This window comes from Hyperolius riggenbachi, chromosome 3 (assembly GCF_040937935.1).
Source record: "Hyperolius riggenbachi isolate aHypRig1 chromosome 3, aHypRig1.pri, whole genome shotgun sequence".
Classification (NCBI taxonomy): domain Eukaryota; kingdom Metazoa; phylum Chordata; class Amphibia; order Anura; family Hyperoliidae; genus Hyperolius; species Hyperolius riggenbachi.
The window spans coordinates 37,438,784-37,455,963 of record NC_090648.1 but is presented as its reverse complement, the minus strand read 5'-3'; the positions used below and the strand labels follow the sequence as shown (position 1 = coordinate 37,455,963).

At 44.1% G+C, this 17,180-nt stretch overlaps 1 protein-coding gene across 1 annotated transcript in view; it reads right to left on the bottom strand.

Moving 5' to 3' along the window:
- Window positions 1–13,217: 13,217 nt before the first annotated feature.
- Window positions 13,218–17,180, bottom strand: part of LOC137562045 (extracellular calcium-sensing receptor-like) — a 70,151-nt gene continuing 66,188 nt past the window's right edge. Inside the window, exons 5-6 of the mRNA XM_068273386.1 lie at window positions 16,068–16,191; window positions 13,218–14,143 (exon numbers count right to left, since the gene is read on the bottom strand). Of these exons, the coding sequence (XP_068129487.1) occupies window positions 13,218–14,143; window positions 16,068–16,191 (1,050 nt within the window). The remainder of the gene's footprint in view (window positions 14,144–16,067; window positions 16,192–17,180) is intronic.

Here is a 17,180-nt window from a genome sequence, read left to right as displayed (position 1 = left end):
GGTGTGAGCTCCGTGATCATCAACACCCTGGAACTAGTCTGAAGAATAACAGAATGATCATACAAGTCCCTAATCTGGGTGTGAGGTCCGTGATCATCAACACCCTGGAACTAGTCTGACGTATAACAGGCTGGTAACACAAGTCCCTAATCTGGGTGTGAGCTCCTGGATCATCAACACCCTGGAACTAGTCTAAAGTATAACAGAGATATAACACAAGTCCCTAATCTGGGTGTGAGGTCCGTGATCATCAACACCCTGGAACTAGTCTAGTGAAGTATAACACAGAATCTAACAAAAGATCTGAGTGCTTCCACGTAGTGATCGCAACGGCAGACAACCAGAGAATGACCAGCACCCAGTATATATAGCAAGGCGCTCTCCAGCTCCTCCCCTAAGTGCTGGACCAATGGAAACTGGTTGAATCGTCAGCTGACCGGCTTGGTCAGCTGACTCCCTTCTGGCTGTCATAAAAGACCTGCCTCTCTGCGCGCGCGCGTCTTTCTGAACCTGTGTGGACTATCAGTCCCAGCCACACCAGACGTGTTGCAAATCACCTGCCGTGCTGGACGCGGAATCCGCCGCACCGCTATCACGGCATGCGGCGGTTCCTCCGCGTTCGGCTATCTTACTGGATGTAGGCCTATGCGTGCAAACCGCCGCACTGGACGCAGATTCAGCCGCCCCGTTCTGAGTACACGCGGCGGCTTTTCAGCATTTTCTCACAGTACCCCCCCCCCCCCTGAGGAGTGGACTCCGGACAGCTCCTACCCGGTTTCTCAGGATGTAGGGCGTGGAATTCCTTCTTTAATTCATCCGCATGCATGCGGCAATCAGGTACCCATGTTCTTTCCTCAATACCATAACCCTTCCAGTGAACCAAATCATGTACTGAGTTCTGTACAATGGGTGAATCTAAAATCTTTTCCACTTCATACTCAGGTTGGTCATCCACCATCACAGGGGGAGGAGGAGTGGAACCTACATGCACTGCTGGCTTAAGCAGGGATACATGGAACGATCTTACACTACGCATGTTGGCAGGAAGATCAATGGCATAAATAACATTGTTGATTTTCCTGGTTACTGGGAAAGGGCCCACAAATCTGGGTCCTAACTTGGGCGAAGGTTGTTTTAAATTCAAATGATGAGTGGACACCCAGACCAAGTCTCCTGGGCGGAACTTCCACTCAATGGAACGTTTCTTGTCAGCTTGACCTTTCTGACTCTGAAAGGCCTTCTCTAAATTCTTTTTCACGTTCCCCCAAATGTTCTTAAATGACTCTTGCCAAGCCTCCAAAGCTGGAAACGGAGTGGAAGCTACTGGCAGTGGGGAGAACTTAGGCAACTTTCCAGTTACCACCTGAAATGAAGAGAATCCAGAGGAAGAGCTCTTTAAATTATTGTGTGCAAATTCTGCAAATGGCAAGAACTTGACCCAATCATTTTGCGCATCCGCAACATAACACCTGAGAAATTGTTCCAGTGACTGATTAATTCTCTCGGTCTGACCATTTGTCTGTGGGTGGTAGCCCGATGAAAATGACAGTTCCATGCCCAATTGATGACAAAATGCCCTCCAAAATTTAGAGACAAATTGGACTCCCCGATCAGACACTACATTTTCCGGGATGCCGTGTAGCCGGAAAATGTGCATGATGAAAAGATTGGCCAATTCCTGGGCCGAGGGGAGTCCTTTCAAGGGCACGAAATGGGCCATTTTGCTGAATCTGTCGACTACTACCCAAATGACCGACATTCCTTCAGCCCTCGGGAGCTCACCCACAAAATCCATGGATAAGTGGGTCCATGGTTCACTCGGGGTGGGCAAAGGCTGCAATGTTCCCACAGGTGCCAGACGGGAGGGTTTGCTTTTCGCACACACTGCACATTCTCTCACATACTCCTTGCAGTCAGTTGCCAATGAAGGCCACCAAGCACACCTAGCAACAAGGTCCTGTGTTCTGGAGGCCCCAGGGTGTCCAGCATTTTTGTGGGAGTGGAACATCTGCAATATCTGGAGACGAAACGGCAATGGTACAAACATGACCCCTTCAGGTTTTTCCTCAGGAACATCCTGCTGGAAGGGACTTAAAGTCTCCATCCAGTTCTTCCAGGTCTCTGTGGCTGCCAATACCACTTTCTGTGGGATAATAGTCTCTGGGTCTGAGGGCTGCGCTGTCTCTGGCTCAAAGCATCTGGACAAAGCATCTGCTTTAATGTTTTTACTACCCGGAGTATACGTAATTACAAATCTGAATTTCGAGAAAAATAGAGACCATCGAGCCTGACGGGGACTCAATCTCTTAGCCCCCTCAATGTATTCCAAATTTTTGTGATCAGTGTAAACTGTAATCATATGTTCTGCTCCTTCTAGCCAATGACGCCATTCTTCAAAGGCCAATTTAATGGCTAGGAGCTCCCTGTTGCCTATATCGTAGTTTTTCTCTGCTGGTGAAAACCTACGAGAAAAATAGGCACACGGGTGTAATCTTCCCTGCAACCCAGATCGTTGAGACAGCACAGCCCCTACCCAAACCTCTGAGGCATCCACCTCTACAATAAAGGGATAGGATGTGTCGACGTGTCTCAAGATGGGTGCAGAACAAAACAGCTCTTTCAGAGTGGAGAAAGCAGCCAAAGCTTCCGGGGACCAGTGGTTGGTATCTGCCTATTTCTTAGTGAGACTGGTGAGGGGTGCAATGACTGTGGAGTACCCCTTTATGAACCTTCTATAGTAATTTGAGAATCCTAAGAACCTTTGGAGGGCCTTCAATCCTACTGGCTGAGGCCACTCCAGGACAGCAGAGACTTTGGCAGGGTCCATAGAAAGGCCCGAGGTGGAAATTATATACCCCAGAAAGGCGACAGATGTTACCTCAAAAATGCATTTCTCCAACTTAGCATAAAGCATGTTTTGTCTTAGCTTGTGCAACACAAATCTGACATGGGCCCTGTACTCTGTGAGGTTAGCTGAGAAGATTAGTATATCATCTAGATATACCAGGACAAATTTACCTAAATCCTCCCTGAACACCTCATTGATGAGTTCCTGAAAGACGGCCGGGGCGTTACTCAACCCGAAGGGCATCACTAGGTACTCGTAATGCCCATCGGGTGTGTTAAAGGCCGTCTTCCACTCATCGCCCTCTCTGATCCGTATCAGGTTGTATGCACCCCGCAAATCCAATTTTGAGAAAATCTTAGCATTGGTGACCTGAGTAAATAAATCGTCTATCAAAGGCAATGGATTACTGTGATTTTATTCAGGCCCCGGTAATCAATGCACGGCCGAAGGCCTCCATCTTTTTTCTTAACAAAAAAGAAACCTGCTCCTGCAGGTGACCGGGAAGGGCGAATGAACCCCTTAGCTAAGTTCTCGTGGATATACTCCTGCATGGCCAATTTTTCTGGCCCAGATAAATTGTAGAGGTGACCTCTAGGGGGCATACAACCAGACCGGAGATCGATGGGACAATTGAAAGGGCGATGTGGAGGAAGTTTATCGGCTGATATAGGACAAAACACGTCTGAGAATTCTGAATACTGAACTGGTACTCCCTCCACGTGAATCTTGGTCTGGCCCAAGGTTACCTTCGCCAAACAGTGATGAAAGCAATGGGACGACCAGCTCGTTAGCTGACCAGTGGCCCAATTTATCTGAGGGGAGTGGAGTTGTAACCAAGGCATGCCCAGAATGATCGTGGAGGTTGTCATGTGTAACACAAAAAAATGCAAATCTTCTCTATGCAACACCCCAATAGCGACTCCCACCTCTGGAGTCTGCGACAGTGGACTGTTACCCTGCAGTGGGGAGTCATCCACTGCAGTAACTTGAATCGGTGGTTTAACCGTTGTGAGCGGAATTCCCAATTTCTTAGCAAATTCGTAATCTATAAAATTAGCCGCTGAGCCTGAGTCAATGAAGGCTTCAGTGACTTCAGACTTATCTTCCCATGAAATAGTACAAGGAAGAAGCAAACGTTTCTCATCTAGGGGTAACAATTGTACACCTAGGGTATTACCCCCAACTACACCTAGGCAGTAGCGTTTCCCGATTTCTTAGGGCAGTTCTGCACTCTATGACCCCTTTCTGCACAATACAGACAGAGCTGCTCTGATATTCTGCGTTTCCACCTGAGACAATTCAGACCGACCAATCTACATTGGCTCAGGGGGAGGTGATGCGGGGGGAATAGGAGTTACTGGGGGCACAGCATGGGACACCATTCTCACGTGGTTTTTTCCCCGGGTCTGCCTCTGATAGCGCAGCCTATCTATTCTAATGGCTGATGAAATGGCCTCATTGATGGATTTGGGTTCAGGCTGACTTAACATAAGATCAGAGACCTCGTCTGACAACCCTGATAAAAAACAACCTAACAGGGCAAAAGTATCCCACCTGGCCGATACCGACCATCTCCTAAATTCAGCAGCATAATCTTCTACCAGACCCTTGCCTTGACGCAAAAGTTTGAGCTTCCGCTCAGAAGTCGAGGTAATGTCTAGGTCGTCGTAAATTACAGCCATAGCTTGAAAAAATTCTTCCACAGAGGCCAGGGCTGGGTGACCGATGGGGAGACTGTATGCCCAGGTCTGGGAATCGCCAGATAATAAAGTTTTGATAAATGTAACCCTTTAGGCCATAGTGCCTGAAGACTTAGGTCTTAACTCAAAGTATAATAACACTCTACTTCTAAAATTTCGGAAGTCAGATCTGTGACCAGAAAATCTTTTGGATACAGGCATACGTATGTCTGTGCTAGGAGGAGATCACACCTCATCCACAGCCGTCTGGAGGGTTTGTACAGATCCAGATAAGGTGGCTACCCAGCACTTGGTTGATGTTATCCACGGAGGTGGTAAGTGTGCCCAGACGGCTGGTGAGTGCGTCCATTTGTGTTTGGTCTGCCGTTCTGTAACGATCGGTGTAACACAGAGAGGATCTGATTACCGGTGATCTGCAGTATCACCGAAAATACAGATATATACCCGATTATTGATGATCTGCAGTATCACCGATAATCAGATATATCTCTAACCTCTGGACACCGGAGTAATATGAGTGTTTGGTGCAACAGTAATACTTTGAGGAGGGTCCCCATAAAGGGGATACAAGGCAGTATGGCATACTGCCTGAAGGACAGGCTCCTTCCTCGGCCTGAGGCTCCCAAAGGGGGGGTGGGTCAGGCTGAGTGAAGGAAGGACCAGAGTGTGAGTGACACCAAGGGTGGGGTGTCACTGATAGATCTGTGAACTATCTCTAAAAAGAGGAGATAGTTCTCGAGGTCGCACTAGCCAGGTCGGCAACAGACAGACAGATAAGGTACAAAGACAGAATGCTGATTCGGTATCCAAGACAGGCAGGGTTTTGCAACGTGATATTAGATATGCGTGGTACCGAATCAGAAAGCAGAGGAATGGTCAGGAAAGCAGAAGGTCATAACAGATAATATACAATGCCTAGTCTCGTTGTGAGCTCCGTGATCATCAACACCCTGGAACTAGTCTGAAGAATAACAGAATGATCATACAAGTCCCTAATCTGGGTGTGAGGTCCGTGATCATCAACACCCTGGGACTAGTCTGACGTATAACAGGTTGGTAACACAAGTCCCTAATCTGGGTGTGAGCTCCTGGATCATCAACACCCTGGAACTAGTCTGAAGTATAACAGAGATATAACACAAGTCCCTAATCTGGGTGTGAGGTCCGTGATCATCAACACCCTGGAACTAGTCTGAAGTATAACACAGAATCTAACAAAAGGTCTGAGTGCTTCCACGTAGTGATCGCAACGGCAGACAACCAGAGAATGACCAGCACCCAGTATATATAGCAAGGCGCTCTCCAGTGCCTCCCCTAAGTGCTGGACCAATGGGAACTGGTTGAATCGTCAGCTGACCGGCTTGGTCAGCTGACTCCCTTCTGGCTGTCATAAAAGTCTTTCTGAACCTGTGTGGACTATCAGTCCCAGCCACACCAGACATGTGTTGCAAATCACCTGCCGTTTAGCCCAATCACAGAACTTGGAAGCATTGGGCTAATCAGAATATGCAGATTTTTTTTTCTGCGCAAATCGGATTACCGCAGTTACTTTAGACTGGTCACAGGAATTTTTATTTATTCTAATTTTCGATTCTCAGTTTTTTTTCCATAATTTTTTGAATTTTCTAATCCAAACAAAAAATTCTTAATAAAATATGCCTTTGAAATCGGAAAATCAGAGAATTAGGAATTAGCTTTGGCGGAATAGAAATTTTGCAGAATCGAAATGGGCATTTCCACCAATCCCCATTAGAGAGTGCAATAATATAGTCTTGTCACTAACTGTACCTCAAAGGAACTCTTCCCAATCCAATCCGTGCAATATTCATATATCCATTGTAGAATAGGGCCAGCTTTAGGTTACCCCTATAGATATTTAGTGCTCTTATGTCCATCATTTGTTCATGTTTATGATCCTCGGAAATATGTCTGTGTAAATTTTACGGTATTTATGATCATTTGTATGACCACCGCTACATCCAGATATGACCCATATATGAGTATAATTGGTCCTACTCCTTTTTACCCCCCTACAGTGTACCTAGGCATGTTCTAGGTCCTCTGTCACTGATCACTGGTATATACAGTGGCTTGCAAAAGTATTCGGCCCCCTTGAAGTTTTCCACATTTTGTCACATTACTGCCACAAACATGAATCAATTTTATCGGAATTCCACGTGAAATACCAATACAAAGTGGTGTACACGTGAGAAGTGGAATGGGAATCATACATGATTTCAAACCTTTTTTTACAAATAAATAACTGTAAAGTGTGGTGTACGTAATTATTCAGCCCCCTTTGGTCTGAGTGCAGCCAGTTGCCCATAGACATTGCCTGATGAGTGCTAATGACTAAATAGAGTGCACCCAAGTGTAATCTAATGTCAGTACAAATACAGCTGCTCTGTGACGGCATTAGAGGTTGTCTAAGAGAATCTTGGGAGCAACAACACCATGAAGTCCAAAGAACACACCAGACAGGTCAGGGATAACGTTATTAAGAAATTTAAAGCAGGCTTAGGCCACAAAAAGATTTCCAAAGCCTTGAACATCGCACGGAGCACTGTTCAAGCGATCATTCAGAAATGGAAGGAGTATGGCACAACGGTAAACCTACCAAGACAAGGCCGTCCACCTAAACTCACAGGCCGAACAAGGAAAGCGCTAATCAGAAATGCAGTCAAGAGGCCCATGGTGACTCTGGATGAGCTGCAGAGATCTACAGCTCAGGTGGGGGAATCTGTCGATAGGACAACTATTAGTCGTGCACTGCACAAAGTTGGCCTTTATGGAAGAGTGGCAAGAAGAAAGCCATTGTTAACAAAAAGCATAAGAAGTCCCGTTTGCAGTTTGCCACAAGCCATGTGGGGGACATAGCAAACATGTGGAAGAAGGTGCTCTGGTCAGATGAGACCAAAGGGGAACGTTTTGGCCAAAATGCGAAACGCTATGTGTGGCGGAAAACTAACACTGCACATCACTCTGAACACACTGTCCCCACCGTCAAATATGGTGGTGGCAGCATCATGCTCGGGGGGTGCATCTCTTCAGCAGGGAAGGGAAGCTGGTCAGAGTTGATGGGAAGGGGGTGTGGCCATTCGTTATTTTTTCATCTCTTTATCCCCTGAATGAACCTGGAGATATCATGGTTTTCACACAGCAGCTGCTGCTGTGGAAGATGGAGCCTTTTGAGCTTACTCTGTTAGGCCTGGTGCACACCAAAAACCACTAGCAGATCTGCAAAATGCTAGCAGATTTTGAAACGCTTTTTCTTATTTTTCTGTAGCGTTTCAGCTAGCATTTTGCGGTTTTGTGAAGTGTTTTTAGTGTAGTAGATTTCATGTATTGTTACAGTGAAGCTGTTACTGAACAGCTACTGTAACAAAAACTGCCTGGCAAACCGCTCTGAAGTGCCGTTTTTCAGAGTGGTTTGCGTTTTTCCTATACTTAACATTGAGGCAGAAACACCTCCGCAATCCAAAATCTGCAGCAGCCCGGGAGTATGCGTTTCTGCAAAACGTCTCCCGCTCTGGTGTGCATCAGCCCATTGAAGTACTTTACCCAAGCGTATCCGCAGCCGCAAGCGGATCGCAAAACGCAGCCGAACCGCTCTGGTGTGCACTAGGCCTTAGAGCTTGCTTCTATTATGAGGAGACGAAGGCGCAGGAGGAGGGTCTGTTTAATCGCCCCTCGTATTTTTCGTGAGAGAACAGTTCTTGATAATTTTACTGAGACAGAGGTGGTGAAGAAGTTCAGACTCACTCGTGATATGATTTATGATATGATCCGGCAGTAAAAGGCGGGAATACTCTGGTCACGTAGTGGTAAAACTACGCCTCCTACCCACAATGCTTCACTTTCAAGCTTACAGAGAGGAAAAGTATCCCATGTAAATCATTAATACCGATTACCTAACTCTCTGCTTTCTCACACTTTCCTCATGCATATCTCTCCATTATCCCCTGCTATCCAACACTTTTCTCTCTGTCCTCTCACACTGGTGAATTGACTCCAGAGTGTTAAAATACCTCATGAGATAAACTACCTACCTTTTTTCTCTTAGTAAATCCTCTCTGGTGAATTGACGCCAAAGTGCTCTCCTGTCCAATCATTAGGTGAGGGAGGACTTTCTATCACCTCCCTTCTCCTATTAGGTGCAGCACTGCAAGCATATGAGCACTAACCATACTCTTAAATGCCAGATGCCTGCACTTGCACTTGTATTAGTACCCTGCTGTGATGTGAATAGTTACACCCCAGTATTTGTTGACTGATTTTCAGCTGCCTGGGGGGGATTAGCAAAGACCTCTCACTGCACTAGCGGTGTGCTTTTTAGATGTGTATATATATATTTAATGACTAAGGTGAGACCGACCTATAACGGCTAATATATGCTGGGTCCCTACCCATATGTGTATTTATATTTCTGTAGAGACCTGTTGATCACTGGTGTACACCACTATAATACCCAGCTGACCGACAAAGTGACCTCCCTACGCTTCTATCTTTGTACATATAGGTCAGGTCCCCTATTGGGACATAGTTCTTAGTTTGTTATTATCTGTACTCCTATTTGGATTGTTTGTGCAACTTTGGGGGTAGCCAGTTAACTTATCTGTATGTTTGGAGGTTTTTTAGATGTGGAAGGAAAGTGGAAGGAAAGCAGTGGTGCTCGTCACGACCTCGTGATCACGAGTCATTTTTGCAGATCACAAGGTCGTCATCGGCAATCGGGATCGGCTCTCGATCACAAATGTCGATCACGAATGCACTTGTGATTGCACTCGTTACATGAATCATGATCACGAGCTCAGGGGCATAACTAGACATCACTGAGCCCCCCTGCGAAACTTTGAATGGGCCCCCCACCCCCCTCACTTTCTGCACAGAAAAACTGAGGACCAATGTGTTTTCCCCATGCAGATAAAAACACTTAGACTTAAAGGAAATGTCAGGCAATCTATGCTACCCCCAGATCTACTTACCTGGGGCTTCCTCCAGCCCATTGCAGCCGACAAGTCCCTGGTTGCAGCTCTGCTCCCAGTACATACATACACACACAGCCGTATTATTTTACGACATGAGAGCACATGCTATATGGAGGAACAACAATGACATGCTGAACATAAGATATAGTATTCACTGTAATGCTGGGTTTACACCGTGACCATACAATTTTCTGTTAGGTTTCCCTGCCAGATAGATAAAGTTCAACATGTTGGAAATGTATCTACCTTACGATCTATCTGCAGAGCAATTAGGCATTGTTCTACTCAGCAGGAGATAAACAGAAGACAATGCACCAGAGATAATGACCATTCGCTACAGAAAATAATCTAATTATGCATTCTAATAGAAAAATTTAACAGAAGAATGTAACAGAAAATTGTATGGTGTAAACCCAGCTTAACTTTGGCAAACATTCAGAATGTCACTGGTTGATACTGTTATTACAAGATCTTGGACCATGAGACAACAAGCTCTCAATGAAGCAGCAAAAGTAAAGACATCAATCTCCACTCCATTGTGTTGTAAAAGTAATCCGAGGCCATAAGGTCAGCATGCGTGATAAGAATCTAGGAATCCTTTCAGAGTGAAAGCAAGGAGTTTAAGGGAAAGTGTAAAACTTTTTTTCAAAATGTGACTCGTTTGGTGTTAAGGTTGTACTTGTAATCATCAGAACTTTGTAGCAGTGAGAGACAGATGTTTTTTACGAACCCTAGGGAGCAGGGACAGTGTACAAATTCCAAAGTGAGTCCTTAACTGTGTGGTGGACACATGCAGTCAATATAACAATGGTGCGAGAGCAGAATACGTTTTTTCTCCATGCCCTTAGCTGTCAGTCTCTCAAATCCCCCCCCCCCCCCCCCCACGGGCCCTCTGTGGCTTCTGGGCCCCCATGCGGAGGCATCCCTTGCAGGGTCTATTGTTATGCCCCTGCATGAGTTACTCATGATCACTAGTCGGTATTGGTGATTAAAAACCCGGCGACTTTAGCAGTTAATAGCAAAGCCCCATTACATGCTAGAAACATCAAATTTGCCAGATATGGTAAGAAGAACAGTGGGGAAAAAACGAAAACTGTACGGTTTTTTTGAAAAATGTTTTTTCTCTTTTCTTTTAAAAGAGAAAAATATTTTCCAAAAAAACGTATAGTTTTTGAGAAAATTGATTTTAAAGTTTCTAAGGAAAAAAAAGTATACATTTAACCACTTCAGCCTACAGGGTTGAGATTTTTTTTACATCTGAGCAACTTTCACCTCCCATTCATTTGCCAATAACTTTAGCACTACTCATCACAATGAATTGATCTATATCTTGTTTTTTCCGCCACCAATTAGGCTTTCTGTGGGTGATACATTTTGCTGAGAATTAATTTATTCTAAATCCATTTTAACAGGAATATTAAGAAAGAAATGGAAAAAATCATTATTGCTCAGCTTTTGGCCATTATAGTTTGAAATTAATACATGCTACCATAATTAAAACCTATGTACTTTATTTACCAATTTGTCCCGCTTATTACACCATTTAAATTATGTCCCTATCACAATGTATGGTGCCGATATTTAATTTGGAAATAAAGGTGCATTGTTTCAATTTGTGTCCATCACTATTTAGAAGCCCATCATTTAATAAATCATATTGATATACTCATTTGACATGAATATTTAAAAAGTTCAGAGTCAGACCTATTTATGGTTTTTTTTTATTATTGTAATTTTGTATTTTATTTTTTATTAAAACTTGTATGTGGGTATTTTTTGGTGTGGGAGGTAAACAGGGGATTTTAAATGGTTAAAAATGTATTTATTCAATACAAACTGTTTTTTGGTGTAGTTTGCTATTTGGCCACAAGATGGCCACAGTCAAAAAGTCCTGGGAGCGATCGATCCCGCTCCCAGGAAGAAGTATGAAGACGGGGAACGTTTTCATCTCAGAAAAGCCGCAGTGTCTGAAGAGACGCTGTCGGCTTTTCTCCGAGGGGGGTCCGATCAGTGAAAGGGATTTACAATCCCTTTCATTGATCGCCGGGCTAATGGCCAGCAGTGGGAGTGCGCATGGGGGGGGGGCCGCGGGAGCGTTCGCGACCCGTGGGAGTGCGCACAGCCTAACTGGACGAAAATTTTCGTCCAGTTAGGCTCATGTGGTTAAATGACAGTTTAATGTATTTACCACACTTAAATGTATACTTTTTCCTTTGAAACTTTAAAATCAATTTTCTCAAAAACTATAAGGACTTTTTGATTTTTTTCCTCTTGTTCCCACTTTTCTTTTTAACATATCTGGCAAATTTGGTGTTTCTAGCATGTACGGGGGCTTTGCTATTAACCGTTAAAGTAAAATTGTGATCACGGCCTTGATCACGGATATCACTTTTAATCACGGATAAAATCCAATTTGAATTCAGAATTGGGCATCAATTCCAGCTCATGATCATGCCGTATCTGGATTTCAATTCTGCCGTGATCGGATTTACTCGAATCTGTGATTGAGGGTATTGGAGCACCACTGAAGGAAAGTGAAGTGCCCAGAGGAAGGCCAACAGACATGGGGAGAATATACAAACACCTTGCAGTTAGTGCCCTGGCTGGGATTCGAACCAGGTAAGAGTGCTATCCACTATGCCACCATGTTGCCTAAGTTGTTTGCAGTCTTCGGTATCTTGATTGCAGAGACACTGCATATTAAAGTTCCTGATCTCGACTAATGTAATCCCACCAGCTGCATGTATATGTATACAGGACAACTAGATGGCTACTATATCTCCAAGATACCAAATACAACATTTCTTTAATTAATCTACAGGAGACACCATTACTTATTTTGGCTAGGGTACACCAAATTCCAGCAGCCCTTAGGATGATTCTGCCTCCTCTTCAGTGCAGTCCAGTCGCAGTTTGCCTGAGAAAAGAAGACTTTTTTTGCATCTAAAATGCTATTTTCGATTTTGAGAATTATTTAGTAAAAATAGGTTTTATATGAAAAATGTATATGTTTACAGCGAAAATTCACAAAAGGGGGGAGGACGCGGAAAAACAATATTTTTACTGGGCAAATGTTTACTTCAAAAATGTATATTTTTACTGCAAAAATTAGTGAAGATGCAAAAAATACCAAAATGATCAAAAATCGAATTTAACATTATTTTTGCGAAAATGAGCGTGAAAAGAATGTTGGCATTTTTGCTCATCATTGATCACCGCCAGGAAATCTACTTGACTCTGTCTCCACCCCCATCGAGGCCTTCCTGGCCACAGAGCTATAATCCTCACAGGCTTATATAGAAAGAAATGGCCATTTACATCAAATCTGTAGTCAGTGTAATCAGAACAAGTGATCTACATTTTCATTCTGTGTGAAAGATTCATATAGTATTAAGGTGTGTTTAAATAAACTAAGGGCAAACATATGTTTTCTATGTATTATCACTTCACAGCATGTTTTTAATTTTCAGTTTTTTTGTTTTGTTTTGTTTTTAAATAAGAAGTACTGTTACTCTTCCCCATAAATTGTTTAAGATGTGTAATATCAAATTAATCTTAGCCCATGTAATAATAAAATAATAACAATATTGATAATGTGTCTATTTAGAACGCTTATATTAATATATACTGAGTATATGTGAGACTTTTGAAACCTACAAAGATGATCAATTTTTTGGGGGACTAAATTCTGTTAGTCGAATGACCCTTTTTGCCTCTTCCTGTAAGATATTCTTTTGAGTTCATGTCGGGTCTGAACAAGATAATCAAACACTTAGAGAGGAACATACAGTTGACCAGAGCCCAACTGGAGGCCAGTATAGCAAAGATCTCCATGGCCACAGTGTATTTGCCCTGAGCACTGAGGTATGCTGGGATAAATGATATCCAGACACTGAGGAAGGCCAGCATGCTGAATGTAATAAACTGGGCTTCATTATAGCTGTCAGGAAGTCTCCGAGCCAGAAAGGCCACATTGAAACTTATGGCGGCCAAAAGAAAGAGGTAGCCCAACATGGTCCAAAAGGCTATAGAAGAATTTTCATTACACTCAACAATAATGATTCCAGGTTTAGTCTGAATGTTGTTTTGTGCAAACGGAGGAGCAACTGACAGCCAAAAAGTACAAAAAATAAACTGTATTAAACTACACTTGAAAATAATGATATAGGATACTCGAGGAGTAGTCCATTTCCTTAGTCTGCTGCCTAGTCTGGTGGCCATGAAAGCCAACACCACCATAATGGTTTTTGCCAAGATGCAGGAAACACAGAGAGCAAAGACCAGGCCAAATGAAGCCTGGCGCAGAAGACATGTCTCGGGTTGGGGATATCCAATGAATACCAAAGGACAAAGAAAACAGAGACACAGAAGTACCAGTAGAAGACAGCTTAGTGTATAGTTGTTGGCTTTGACTATTGGAGTGTGTTTATGCTGCATGAACATATTTAAAATAAAAACAGGAGTAAAAGAAGAAAAAATGCTGACAGTTGCTAAAATTGCTCCCATTGGTTCTTCAAAAGCCAAAAATTCAAATGTCTTAGGAAAACATTTGGTCCTCTGTGAATTTGGCCATTGATCCCAGGAACACTTCATACAATCCACAGAATCTAGATCAAAAAAAAAAATATTGTAAAAAAAGAAATATATGTTTTTTAGCAACAGTAGCAAGATTCATCGAAGATTAGTTGCCATGTCTCACATTTAATTTAGGAAATCTAAAATTATTTCACCTTACTTTTCTTTGGTATGTGGATATGAACTCAAAGCCAATCCACAATTATCCCTCCAAGCTGAGTGTCAGATTGTGAGTGTCAGAGCTGCAGATTTGGAAAATAAGTAGACAGTTACTTATCCTGTAAAATAAGCATCCCTGGAAAATCTGTACCACCAGCATAGTACAGATTCCCCTATTGAAGGAAAGTGCTATTTTCGCTTACAGATAGGTATGGAACTTTATAGTTGGCTGGGATGGGAACTGACATGGACAGATAATTTTGTGCAGCATGGATACATTTTTATTTTTAACAGAAGGCTAGCAAAATGTAATGATTGTGTAATTATCTCCGTGATCAGCGCACAAGGAGTGCGCTGACACGGCGGAAGTCTTCCACAAGCGTAGGGAAGGAGAGTACCCAGCTTTGGTGCAAGCACCAGTAGAGGGAAATTCCCACCGGCAGATGGAGCTGTGGAGTCCAGAGGAATAAAACCCTCTGCACTGCCACAAATGCCAGATGAGAATTGTCTGAATTGCAACAATGGAGGTCAAGATAGCCCTTAAAGAGAAAGAGCACAGATACAGGATGAATGTGTGTTCACCAATCTAGTCGCGACCCTGCGACGGTGAACACACATCAGCAGAAACAAAAGCAAGAACGCAATCGCGAGAAAGGCAATCGCCAGAAGTGACACAAGACATATCAGAACAGAACACGAGAGGAGCAAAGGCACAGCAAACAACAATGAGAAAATAACGAAAATAACAAACGCTAACTAAACGTGAACACCGCACTCATTTGCAACGGCGAGCGTGTTTACAGAACGATCTCCGCACGTTAAGCACAACAGAGACAAGCACGCCTAACTAACCACCAACAGACAAACACGAAACAGAGAACGCGAGTGCTTGCTTAACGGTTACCTCACCGAGCCTACAGCAAGCGTTCGTATCAGACAAGACAGACAGATCAACAGAAAACAGGTATAGGTCAGATAAGATCCACTGCTCTTTCTGCCAGAGCGAGTGCGATCCAAGTATGACAACAGAGCTTAGCAGAATCCACTGCTCTTTCTGCCAGAGCGAGTACGATCCAAGCAAGAAAGACAGATGAGATAGCAGGTAGCAACCGCTGCCCCAGCTACACTCCAAGAACAAAGATCAGAAGGATCCAAAGCCGCTACCGCTAGTGGCTAGTGCGATCCAAACAAGACAGACAGATGAACAGAAGGGGCTACCAGTAGCGACCGCTGCTCTGGTTAGCACCCCAGACAGGCAGAACGATTTCCTGACAACCACCGTTGGTGACAGGACAATCGCAACAGAGAGGCAATACAGACAAAACAGATAGCAAGCTAACTGCACTAGGGAAGCTACCTAGTGCAGTCCCAAGAATTACTCTAAGATAACTTTAACAAACAATAGCAGGGCTGACACTCTAGGAGTGTTTCAACAAACCTGAAGGAATGACTAGAAAAGGACTCAGGGAAACATAGCTCTTTATACTGCCAGCCTACAAAGGAGTTTGCTGGGTGATTTGCATAACCAATGTATGCAAATTCCTCAGTAGCAGAGCAGATCAGAAACTTGCAAAGGAAAGACAGGTCTCTCTTCCAGAGACCTGCAGCCCACATACTAGAGGAATGGTCAAACAGCTGTCTGCCTGTGCAGCCAGCTGAGCGGATCATTACACAAAACCAGGATTTCACTTTAAGCAGATCATGTTCTTTCTTACTGACTTCTGGGGCCTTGATATGGTTTATGACTGTGTAGCATTGAAACTGTGTAATATGGCAATGTCTACTGATATTACTTACCAGTCTGGTTGGAGATCTCTCCTTGTAGACACGGGACACACTCAAAGCAGCAGACAGGTTGTCCTTGTAGAGCAGCCTTCCTGAACCCTGGGGGGCAACTCTCACTGCAGACTGAGCGAGGAACCTGCATAAACATTAACCATTTTAAATTTGCTGTGTAATCGTGCATGAAGACATGGCATTTAAAGCAGTATTCCTGTATGGCTTAACATATAGTAAAAATGTGTCTTCTACCTGCTTTTGCCCATTGTTATCATAATAGTAGTGGTGGCAATAGTCGTGGTAGTAGTAGTGATTTGTATAGTGCTGGCATCTTCCATGGCACTCTACAATAGAGAGTATGTAGCAGCATAATAGTTTATACAGTTGCATAAAGCATGATAGAGTACAGGTAACATACAGCCCCGGGCAACCCATGAGGAGGGGTGAGGCAGGTTCCTCAGGCGGCAGAAGTGGGGGGGGGGGCTGGCGCCCGCCTGATCGTGGGTGGGGGCCGCCAAGCTGGAGGGGGCCAGGAAGGGGAGCAGCGGTAGATGGACAGACTGCACTTGTGTAAGCACGGTGGGCGGCACTGCAGGAGGTGACAAGCAGTGGTATGCAGACCTGGAAAGTGAAAGGAACAGGTGAGTAATTACTTCCCCGCCCACTGCCCCCTCCTTTTCCTATATGGAGTGTACACCCAGTATCCCTCATGGGTCACCATAGATGGAGGGGCACCTTGGTGGGCCCCCACAGGCTCTGGGGCCCTTGGGCAATTGCCCTTTTTGTCTCTATGGAAGTGCCAGCCCTGTATTGAACTCTTACTGATTTGAAGCAGAGCTGTTAGATGTCCAGCCATGTGGGTTCTATGAGCAAGAGATGCAAGATTTCCAACCGTTTGGTGGCGTCCAGCAGAAAGTGTGTTTGCAAATGAATATTGAGGTGGCCAGATTTAGAAACTCCTGTAATCCTCCAGTTTCTACCCCCAGCTCCAGCCTAGTGACGCCTTCTGTTGCAATTGAAGGAGGAAACAGTAAAGTGAATGATGAAGCAGCTGCTGGCAAGGAGGGCAAAGAGAAGAATAAGAACTTAGCTGTTTGTGCTGGACCTTTTAGTGACATTGGGGATACCTGT